This window comes from Elephantulus edwardii, unplaced genomic scaffold, assembly GCF_000299155.1.
Source record: "Elephantulus edwardii isolate Elephantulus edwardi_28Jun2011 unplaced genomic scaffold, EleEdw1.0 scaffold00006, whole genome shotgun sequence".
In the NCBI taxonomy this organism is placed as follows: Eukaryota; Metazoa; Chordata; class Mammalia; order Macroscelidea; family Macroscelididae; genus Elephantulus; species Elephantulus edwardii.
The window spans coordinates 18,798,059-18,809,920 of NW_006399756.1; the positions used below are offsets into that span (position 1 = coordinate 18,798,059).

At 43.8% G+C, this 11,862-nt stretch overlaps 1 protein-coding gene across 1 annotated transcript in view; it reads left to right on the forward strand.

The window, feature by feature from the left end:
* The window catches only part of LOC102865440 (guanylate cyclase 2G-like), a 60,549-nt gene extending 50,852 nt beyond the window's left edge, over positions 1 to 9,697 (forward strand). Inside the window, 7 exon segments of the mRNA XM_006880168.1 lie at positions 669 to 809; positions 2,170 to 2,362; positions 4,627 to 4,801; positions 6,217 to 6,243; positions 6,246 to 6,314; positions 7,598 to 7,689; positions 9,593 to 9,697. Of these exon segments, the coding sequence (XP_006880230.1) occupies positions 669 to 809; positions 2,170 to 2,362; positions 4,627 to 4,801; positions 6,217 to 6,243; positions 6,246 to 6,314; positions 7,598 to 7,689; positions 9,593 to 9,697 (802 nt within the window).
* The last annotated feature ends 2,165 nt before the right edge of the window (positions 9,698 to 11,862 follow it).

Consider the following 11,862-nt stretch of genomic DNA (forward strand, 5'->3'; position numbering starts at 1 on the left):
GCCTTAGATTGCTGTCTTCAACTCACATTGCTCAACATTTTTCTTCAGGGTAGCTTGTTTTATGTCATAATTGCTTACCTTCTTTCTCAAAGACTAGTTTAAAAGGATTTCTCTGAGAACCCTTTGTTAACGTACAGCATCTAAAAGTATCTCTTACATTAAGCAATCTGAAAAAATAAAGGATGACTTGTCTTCAACTCTGCCAAGTTGTAGATGGCTATGGCAGTGGTATGTAGCATATTGGGACATATTGGCAGGGTCAGGAATCGCCGGCATTTGGTCAGTGCCAAAAAAGGAGCTAGATCCTTTACACATACCACGTTCTGAATCCTTCAAACAGCCCTGCCAGGTATGTACTATTATGCCCACTTTCCTGATAAGACGACTGAGGCTCAGAAGTATAGAAGGTGCTGCCCAGGGTTACAGAGCTAGTTATTGACAGACTGTGTCCTGATATATGAGTTCATGGCCATTGTCATTCCAGTGTTGTCCATTGGCAACCCTGAAGCAGGACACCTTAAGGGCAAGAAAGCCTTTCTTGGAATATGTCCTTGGCAGTTCTGTTCCACGGTGGCCTTAAAGTTTTCAGAAAAAAGGTTTAGAGACTTGGCTCTTTCCAAGCAATAAAAGCATGTTGGGGGCGGGGGAAGTCTTGCTTCTTTTTCAAGTCACGTGAGCATCCTTGACAGCATGGTAAACAAGCTGAAAGTGTATGCTGGTCAACTGAGGGAGGTGGTGGATGAGAGGACCAATCTGCTGATGGCAGAGAAGAGAAAGGTGGAAAAGCTTCTGGCCAGGATGTTGCCCAGGTAGTCCCAAGCATTGGGGAGTCCAAGGAGGGACAGCCTCTCCACCTAAGATGGCCTACACGGAGAGCACACGTTGGCCGCTTCTTCTGAGATGACACGGAGCTATCCTCAAATTGTACAGAGATTTTGCCCGTAATTTGACAGACTTGGATTCTATAAAGGGGAGGAGATAGACACAACCCCCCTGCCCCGAATCCATACTAAAATTCAAACCAGCAGATTTTCTGAGACTATAAATCACACAAGAGCAGATTGTTGTCTTCCTTCTGCAGGACTGTGGATGGATTCGAACTGCCGGAGAAGCACCACCATTGGTTTAGTAGAATAACTCCTTATGGACTCCAAAGGAATGCCCCTCTTGAATTCATGTTGTGTGTCTTAGAGTCATAACTGATTCATACACAGCTGGCCTTGGAAGCAGGTTTTCAAAAGCTGTAGATCATATGAGAGATTGCTTCTCTTTCTCCTGTGGAATAGCTGGAGAATTGGAATCACGTAGGCCGCAGAGCTCTGCTCCTGACTCCATAGGATGGAACAACTTTTACATCGATGGGGACTCTGGCAGCATCAACAGTACCACTAGATGGCGCTCAAGCTTCATGGGCCAGAGAAATCATGACAGGAGCATTTTTTTCCTCTGAAAGTTTAGTGCAATACGACGTGCCCTTAATAACTGCAAACTCAGAACGTGTTTCATTTTGGTTCTGCTTTTCACTCGTGCATACTCTGAACACATGGCAGAGGCATTTGCTATTTGCAATCCTGTGCCTTCCTTGTGTGCCTTGATAGATGCGAAGTTTGAAGCAAAAACACTGCTTTCTGGATCAGTGAATGATTGCATTTGTTTCCACATCTGCAGGCCAAGTCTTTGCAATTACACTCCCTAACAAATAGAGGAAAATGAGAGGCTCTTGGGGGAATAAATGTGTTTATGCAACTCTTCTCTTTCCCTACTATATACTCACCAATTAAAACATCTCCTTAGAGAATATACAATTGGAGAAATGAATATCAATGGAATTCCTCTAACATGATTTATTCTATTACCTCAAAACTTCATCCTCTGAAACACACAGATCTTTAAGTACAACTCTGTGGGGGCCTTGGGAGATAATAGGAAATCAATTCCATGAGAATAGATTTGATTTTGGTTTGGTAAGAAAAAAAAACCTCTTTGATGGGTTGTGATGGGCTGTCAAGCCACCACCCAGCAGCACTAATCTACCCACATGACATCACTAGGAGTTGGAATTGATGAGACAGCAGTGGTTTTGCTTTATCAGTCTGTTTATTTGTTTAGTAGGAAACAAGATGAATGTGATGCTATGAAAAGAAAAAATCTCATGTTCTCTGGTTTCAGTTTCATTGGAGAGCAGCTCATAGCTGGGAAGTCTGTGGAACCAGAACATTCTGACTCGGTGACAGTCTTCTTCTCTGACATTGTTGGATTCACAAAGCGGTGTGCTCTCAGCTCCCCTTCGCAAGTTGTAAAGCTTCTCAACGACCTGTATAGCTTATTCGATGGTATCATTACAACCTTTGATGTGTACAAGGTGAGCTGCCCGGTTCCCTCGTGGGAAGGTTGCTCGCATGCACGTGCTCCTGGCCAGCTGTCTCCCAGGATCTGTCTGAAGAGGAACCTGGCCTGGGCATCACGCACAAAGAAGGTTCTGTTCCAGACAGGAAGTCCATCTCAGTTCATGACAGGAACTCAATACTTTATTCCTGTTTGTTTTCGTGGTAAAGGGCTTGATTAATCAGAGATTCATGTGCTTGTCAAGAATCACCAGAGGGCTCCTTCTGTCCTCTTCCATTATTTCCTTCAATAGTAACCTTTGTAAAGTTATTGACTTCTAGTGGCTAATTCCTCCCCTCCCCTCCTGAAAAAAAAAAAACACAAAAACTCTCCAGATCCGTTTTTACTTCTTGAAAGAGTGTCTATAGATTGTACATGGTTTCATTTTAGTTATCATGATGCTGAGTAATTCAAAGTGAGGGAGGGTAGAGGCACAATTTTAGTCTCTCAGTCTATGGCTGCAGCGGAGACAGCAGGTCAGCCCATTAACTCCCTGAGAATACGTGGATCTGACCATCTAGGAGGAAAGAATGTTTCTGAGGGGGTACCAAATCCAGCCCGCTGCTGGTGAGCCAATTCTGACTCATATTGACCCTTCATTGGGTCTCTGAGGTGGAAAATCTTCATGAGAGGGGACTAGTTTGAGTTATGCTTTAATGTTAGTCTGTGTTACTGACTGATGTTCTCACAGAGGGACAAGGCATCCTAGACCAAAATTGGGTTTGTGTACTAGTTGACTAGTGCACAAATAGTCATTTCAGGGTATCAGGCAAGAGGAGAAGTGGATGTTTTTACTGTTTGATTGTTGTTGTTATTGTGGTGTGCTGTCAAGTTAGAACTGACTCATAGCTGACCCTCCAAGCAGATTTTCAGAGGCAGTTAATCCCACGGGAGGGGATTGCCATCTGTGTCTTTGGATTGGCATCACAACTCCTTACCACTGAAATTCATTAGTACATCATCTTCCAATTTTGCTAAATGTGAGATATGTTTGTATGGATTGCAACTTTAAGCCCCAATTACCCATTGATTTCTCTATTGTGAATAAAAGATTAGAAAGTTGATTACAAGAACATTTGGTGAGAATAGACCAGGTAGGTAAATTTACACACAAAAAACTCTCAAACCTCACTGCTAAGAACTTGCACTGTAATCCCAAAGGCACGTGGTTCAAATCCACCGGCTGCTCTGCAGGAGAAGGATGGGGCAATCTCCTCCTGTGTGATTTACTGCCTCTGAAAGCACAATGAAGAGTCATCTGTGAGTCAGTTCTGACTCAAAGGCACACAACAACAACAACAACAACAACAACAGGTTTCAAAGGCTGCACACTTTAAGGGTTCACGTTACCCTATCTTTCTCCCGTAGAGCTAACTGATGGGTTAGAACCACCAGTTTCTCAGTTAGCAACCAAGCTCTTTAACCGCTGAGCCACCAAAGCCTCTTGTTTATGCACATGTGTAAATGCACTTTATACAGGAGCTTGTGTGTGTGTGTGGGGTGGTGGTGGTGAGGATGCTTCAGGCTGGATTCTTCATGGTCAACTTGATGTTGAAGTTCACCTCTCAGCGCACGGCTGCCTGCCGCACCATCCTGACCTTGGTCTGGGGAACTTCTCACCTCCCTGTAGATTTCAGAGGAAGAAGTGGCACTTCGGGGAGCAGACTCAGGGGAGGGAAGGACAAATAAAGGAGCAGAAACCTGAGGACCAACTGAGACTTGGGCGATTAGGTGTGACTCTTCCAAATATGCGTGTTGTTGTTGTTGTTGTTAGGTGCCATTGATTTGGAGCCGATCTGAACAGATCCTGTACCTCACTCCCAATCCCTAACACACTCAAGCCTGTTGCAGCGGTCACTGTGTCAATCCTCCAGGTTGGAGGTCTTTCCTTCGCTGCCCCTCCACCTGCCCAAACATGATGTCCCTCTCCAAGGAATAACCTCTCCTAGCAACATGCCCCAAGTATGTGAAACAAAGCTTCATCATCTTTGCCTCCAAGGATCACTCTGGCTGCACCTTTTCCTCGACATATCTGTTCTTTTGGCAGTCCATGGGGTATTCCGTACTCTTCACCACCATGGTTCAAAAGCATCAAGTCTTCTTTTGTCATCTTTGTTCATTGTCCGGTTCTCAGATGCCTAAAAAAGGCCATATATAGCTGGAGTCAAAAGCAGGGGCCTTGCTTGGTCTTGACCCTCCAATATCCAGGGGCCACGAGGCCACCTTCTGCTTTATTTTCAGGTTGGAACCATTGGAGATGCCTACATGGTGGCTAGTGGACTGCCTATTCGCAATGTGGTTCGCCATGTGGACGAGATGGCCACAATGTCCCTGCACTTGCTCAGTCACACCCTCTTCTTCCGGATTGACCACATGCCTGAGGAGAAGCTCAGGCTCCACATAGGTCTCCACACAGGTGGGGCGCCCTGACGGCAGGCCAGCCGTCCTTACTGCCCTCGTGTGGCAGTGAGTCGCTCTAAGTTTGAGTCCTAGCTTAGGTTGTTAAGAACTTTGACATAAGACAGCAGCATCTTCACAGGAAAAGAGGATTGAATTGTTAGTGAAACTGCCTGGTAAAACCCAGGACCCATAAAGGCTACAAGGTGTGTGTGTCAAACCAGAACACGGAGACCCGAGTTGTACAGTGTTGCTTTGCATACATGCTTCTGTCGCAAGCGCTCTCTGACCTGTTCTGATTCTGTCAAATTTCTGCCCAGGGCAGGCTTCATGGGTGTGCAGCCTGTACAGAGGTCTCTTCACTTGTTTTAATGCTTTCATGTCACTCTCTTGAAGTTCTTAGTTTTGGGACATAGACTCTCATCTTTGTTTTGTGCTCAGAGTAATTGCCATCAAGGCAGAACCAAACCATAGCTGATCTTCCATAAGGTTTTCAAGGGTACAAGTCTTTGAGATTGCCTGTTTTTTCCTCCCTTCAAGCCTTTGCTGGATTGGGGCTGCCAAAGATGGCTGTTTTTGTGTTTTGGGTTTTTTTTTAAAATATGTATTTTTTTATTGATTTTTATATAATAGTATCTTTACAGTATGTTTCATTCATATACATTGTGTTTTATATAAGTTTTTATTTACATTGTGTTTTATATAATCTTTATTCACATTATGTTTCATATAGTCATTCATATACATTATATTTTACATTATTTTTTATACTAGTTTATTGACAGAATTCCAATACATTGTTTTTCACACCAGATCCTTCCCATTTTGCAAACCCCACCCACCCATCAAATTATGTGAACCATGATTAATCCCCCCCAACACATACACAACTCACAGCTCTGCTTCCACCCTTCCCCCTTGGATCCTCATACTTATAATGGTTTTGTACAGTATTTGTCCTTATAGGACTGAGATCACTCAGCATCATGCTCTCCTGTCCCTCCCAAGTTAGGGAATGATTTACAGAATCATTACTCCTTTGTGCTGCATAGTATTCCATTGTGTGAATGCGCCTTTAGATTAGCAGTGCAATTCCCCCTGGATCATGCTTCCTAAAGTATGTTCAGCCTGTCCTGCTCCTACATATATCCTCTAAGGTTCCACAAATAGAAATCTGATCCCCAATCAGGATTCATTACTCTCCTGGCTGTGCTACTGTTGGCTTTGTCTAAATTTCTAGCACAGAAATGACACATTAATATTAATTGATTACATGGAGTTTCACCAAGTCTTTCGCCTCAGAGACTTACTGCCAAGCATTGCCCAAGAGGGAGCTTAACAAATATTTCTTTAATTGCATTCATTGACTTGATAAGCATGAAGCATCTGGCCTGGGGGAGCTGCCCCTTGGTTATGCCTTTTGATTCGTCTCAGGTCCCGTGGTGGCTGGCGTGGTGGGAGTTCCATGCCCAGGTACTGCCTGTTTGGAGACACGGTGAACATGGCATCCAGGATGGAAAGCAGCAGTTTGCGTGAGTATGCTTACTGCACTTTGCAGACACAGCACTGTGTCCCTCCACTGTCCTATCTTTAACCAGAGGGTTATTTTTAGAAGGCACATTTGCATTTTACCTACCCTTTTACCATCTGGAGGGGATGACAACACTGGTCATGAGTTTGGTGGGCAAGGTTTAGCCCTGGACTCTTTAATGCAACCTTGTAACTTACAGTTTCCTCTTTCCAAGACTTTCTATTCTACACAGTCCGACACATGGAGAAGAAAATAATTCATATTTTTAATCTTGAGCAAGAATTGCCATTTTGTTTTCTTGTAAGGGGCCAGATCACAAATATTTCAGGTATTTTGAGTTATAAGGTCTCTGCATAGCTAATAAACTGTCATTTTCTTGTAAAAGCAGTCACAGAAAATATATAATGGGCATGGCCATGTTTCAATAAAACTTTATTTCAAAACCAGGTGTTGTACTGGGTTGGTCGGTGGGTCGGGATCTGCCCATCTTTGGTGGGGATGATAGCCCTAATTTAGCAGAGGAAATCTCTGGCCAGGAAATTCAGGCAACATCCCATTCTTTTGCTTTACAATCCTTTTCTCATACAGACTATTACTTAAACCTGAGTACCCCTTATCAGCTGAAATACACAAAATTAATTATTCAATGATTGACGGTGCCAAGGTTTTGGTAAACATTCTCTTGAATCGGGCTGGGACTTGCATATCGTATATTCCCCATAACACATAAAAATGAACGAAACATTTTTCTGCTTATTAGTTGATTGTTCAAGGTAGTCAACTTTGTCTCAAACAGAGATCCCTCTCTTATCTAGTCAGTACAGACTTCGGGTTAAATTTTAATAGTCTAACTCCTTTTATAGTCTCCAAGTGTGATTCCAGTTGCCGTTCTGGTTACAAACAACATTTCCAATAATATATCCCAACTCCGGTACCTCCCAGGTACTTGGAGATTTTTTCTTTGCACTGAAATCTGAGAAGACCGCTTAATCTTCCTTCTTGGGAAGGGCTAACTTGTTGATGGAGTCAGCTCTGCCTTCTCTTTCTAAGCCAAACACGTCTTAGCAACACACAGCTGTGTTTGTCTGAGCCATGCCTGGGTGGGTGGTGGGAGGTCCCTGCCCAAACATCCCAGATTGCGGAGGAGAGTTGTTGAGTAGGAAGTCCTGGAGGTCTGAGAATTTGAGCAGTGAGGTGCTGCCTCTCCAAAGCTGCCCGTTTCATTGATGCCCCTATGAAAGTTCTGAGCAGGACGATGACCAGGCAATGATTGATTTATGACAACTCTCCGGATTCATGTCTGCCAGAGTGCCGCCTCCACCCTGCTGGCCTGGGGAGGGTACAATTTACAAAAGAGAGGCACCATTGACGTCAAGGTAAGTTCAGCCGACCGCACCCCACTTTCTCCATGTGGATCTCTCATGGAGATTGGTGAGGAGCTTGGTTGCATTTATGATTCCACTCCATACGGTGGTGAACAGAGACCTAGAAGGTCTCTTTCTAGAGGTGCTTATGGCTAGTCTTCTTCCAGATAAGACTGTGGGGGTGGAGGTGGTGCTACTAGAGGCCTTCGAGCTGACTGTGACTCATGGCAACCCCGCAAACATTAGATCTGAACCTTATCCTACCCTGCGCCGTCTTCACTATCTCCGACATACACAAGCCTATTGTCAGTTACTCTTCAATCCTTGTCGAGCATCTTCCTCTCGTTTTCTGACCATCCACTTTCCTAGCATAATGTTTTTTGCTAAGAACTGGCCCCTTCTGGCCGCACATTCAAAGGCAGTGAGATGATGTTTCACCATCTTTACCTCTGAGGGTCGCCCTAAGTGCTTTTCCTCCTAGACAGACTTCTTTATTCTTTTAGCATTCCATGGTGTAGTCATTGCTCTTCTCCAAAAAGACAATTCTAAGGAACTTATTCTTCTATCATCCTTATTCAGAAAGCAACTGAAAAGGACTATGACTTGGATCTGACATCCTTGCTCTTCAGCATTTTGGTCCTTGACAGCAGATTTTCCCAAAGCAACCTGTCTTCTGATTTCTTGAGTGGTTAAACATGGAATCTTCAACAGAGATAACGTTCACTTCCAGTTAGGCCAACCTCTGATGGAATGTCCCCTTTATCTCTACCAAAAGTGGTTTTCCAACTTAGGCACCTACAGTGACGTTCCCCAAGTAAAGAAGCACCGGATCCAATCCTGAGAATGACAATACTTACCTTGGTTTTTCTATCTATTCACCCAAATCCCAAGGCTCTAGGTAAAAGGGAGCAAAGGACCTCACCTTTGGACTTTCATTATCTCTTCCTATTCTCTCTGCCTTCTCTTCTACTCTGGTCTACAGATAGCCACTAAACTATATCCTGGGGCATTGTAATGTTTCTGATAAGTGGTGTTCTTTCTTCTCTTCCTGGGAGGGAAGGATATTGCTCTTGAGGGCTGGTCTGCCTGAGAGATGTTGATGCAAATGCTTTAGAATGAGTTCATCCAACTCTTTTCCTCTATGGTGGAAGTGATGAGGTAGATACTGTGTTGTTGGGTATGTGAGTAGATGTGGGGGTCCAGAGAAGAGAAATGAAATAGGGAAAGGGAATCAACTTCCTGGGGTGTGGAGGCTGGCCCTGACATATTGAACTGTGTCTAATGACTTCAGCTCAGAGAGAATTCTTCTAGCACAATAGCAGAACAGACTTAGCTTTGGATCCTGTCCTATAACTTGCTATTTGGCTTAGGGGCGTGGTATGGTCATTTGTAGATTAGGAAGATGTCCTTGAAAGATAGTTTTGAGCAATAAATGTGAATACTTATGGAAAGCACTTCATAGCGTGCCTGATTTATAGCAAAAGCTCAGTAGAGTTTATTAGTACTTGTAAGCTTTACCTTTTCAAGAACATTGGTGTTATTGGTTTTCAACAGCTAGACGTGAAAAAAATCACCAAGATTTCATCTCTTATGAGGCCTTTCATTTACTGAGTCGTAGGGTGGCCTGGGCAGTTAAAGACGTGGCTGTTTACAGAAGGGTCAGTGGTTAGAATTTACCCAAAGTTTCTTCAAGAGAAAAAAAACCTAGCAAAAGTCAGCCGCTGAAAACTCTGCTCCGACACGTGTCGGGGTCACCACGAGTTGAAATTGTCTCAATGACAAATCCTCAGTTCCCTCATTGAGAAAACCTCTGTGGTCTTAGTAACAGTAGGAAATCCCCATGAGGTCTGCTCTGAGGCCGACTTCCCAGAAGTCTTCTCTGTGATACACTAATGCTTTCCACTGTTGCCCGCAGGGCAAAGGAGAACAAACAATTTTCTGGTTGAAAGGCAAGGAAGGCCTCACAATTCTGCTTCCTGAATTTGCTGAGGAAGACGCTAAAGTCCCTGAGATCTTCTGAGGCAAGTTCTGTGGGGGGCACAGAAAAGTCTGTGGGAAACCATTTCTTTGCAGTCTCCACTATATCCTTTTGTTATTTTTTTTAGTTGAGAAAGATGACTAAAGCGTGTTTTTAATTTATTCTCCTCTTTGAAAAGAGAGAGAAAGAGAGTTACTTTGCAAGGCACAATGTGAAACATCAGATCTCTAAAAATAGCTTATTTTTTTCTATTTATTTTTTTCATTTTAATGAAAATTTACAGACTTGGGATTTCCATTCATTCATTGTTGCACTTTTCTCCCCTCCCAACCCTCCCCTCAGCACACTCTTCTCTTTGAAAAGTAAAAGAAAAGTTCCCTCATTGTTTTACAATCCCTCCCCCCTCCTCCCCCAGGTCCCCTTGTTACTGAGGATAGGGGCACATCAACATCCACAGGAAATTAGTCTCGGGGTGGGTAGTTGAGCCAACCTCCCAGTAGAGGGAGCCATTTAGTGAGCTATAGCTCCCACCCTTGGGTTTGCTCCAGGCCTGCTGTTAGGTCCCATCAAGCTGGGTCTGGCTCAGAGCCCCTAGAACAATGAGACACTGTCTGACCTGCCTGCTCCGCACAATCACCCTCGTAATCATTGCCATGCTTGGGCCCCTTCTTACAGCCACTCTTTTCAATCTATCTCATTGGAGGCCTTTTTCTTTCATTGCTTACTCTCTGCTTTACCAAGCATAATATCCTTCTCCGGGGACTGATCCTCCTGACATGTCTCAAGTACATAAGACAAGGGCTTCACCAATCTCATTTCTTTTTTTTTAAATTTTTTTATTTTGTGTGTGTGTGTGTGTGTGTGTGTGTGTGTGTACACACCATCAAATCAAATCTGACTGGTACAGGAGGAGATGGTTCCTCCTTCTCCAGCAGTACATCTGGTGGATTTGAACCGTGCACCTCTGGGATTGCAGTGCAGCTTCTTGGCACTAGGCCACCAGAGCTCTCCACTACCAATCTTATTTCTAAGGAACATTCAATGACTGTATTGCTCCCAAGACACATTCATGGTAGAGTCAATATTCTTAGTCGATGTCATAATTCCCGGACTATAGCCTAGCAGGTAACTTGATGGCACATAATAACAACAACAACAATGTAGGCCAGAACAAGTGTGGGTTTGGCCAAGCTGGACATTTCCTGGAGGACCAGGTTTGTCTCTGGAGACTGTTGTCTTCATTGGTCAGCAAGCCTGCCCAGCTGATGGCTATTTCCAGCCCACTGAGTCGGTGAAGTCAGCTTTATTCTTGAAAAGATACAAGTGGGAGAATGAAAGTTGAGAGGCTCAGCCTTTCCTATTTATTGGCGGCACCTGCTGAGTTTGCCAGGTGACCTAACTTTTGTACTAGTTTTCCTTAGCACCTAATCAACCTGCAAAGAAATACTGCTGCTATGTACTGTTGAGGCAGAACTGACTCGGGTTTTCAGAGGCTGTAAATTACATGGGAGGAGTTTGCCCATTTTTCTCCCATGGAGCAGCTTGTGAATTTGAACTGTGTTCCTTTGGGTTGGCAGTGCAAGTCCTTACCACTAAGCCACCAGAGCTTCCTTGTGAGGAGATAGGAGGAGCCCTTTTCTTTTTTAATTTTAACGAAAGTTTACAGAGACTTAGGATTTCTAGTCATTCATTGTTGCACCTTTCTCCCTGCCAACCCCCTCCCACACAATTCACTCTTTTCCTTGAAAAGAAAAACTCTTTCATTGTTAGGCAATTCCCCCTCCCCCCAAGTCCACTTCATTATGCAGTCTTCACTCTGGACTTCTGTGATGACAAGAATACCCATCCATATGTCCCTTTTAAACAGTTCTCTCCCTCATCTGTTTCAATGCAATATACATCATTCCTCCCCTCCTTTTCTGTCTTCTCTTAACCCTGATGTCAGTCCCATTTTACAACAGAGGCCAGATGCAATATTTGTCCTTTTGTGATTGAGATATTTCACTCAGCATAACGTCCTCCAGGGTCATCCATTTTGCATAATATTTCATTAGTTTCTTGTTTTTCAATGCTGCATACTATTCCATTGTGTGAATATACCAGAGCTTCTCTATCCATTTGTTTGTTGATAGGCACTTGGGTTGTTTCCAACTCTTTGCTATTGTGAACAAAGCCATCCTTTCTAAACGCTTCTCACGTAAGTGCAG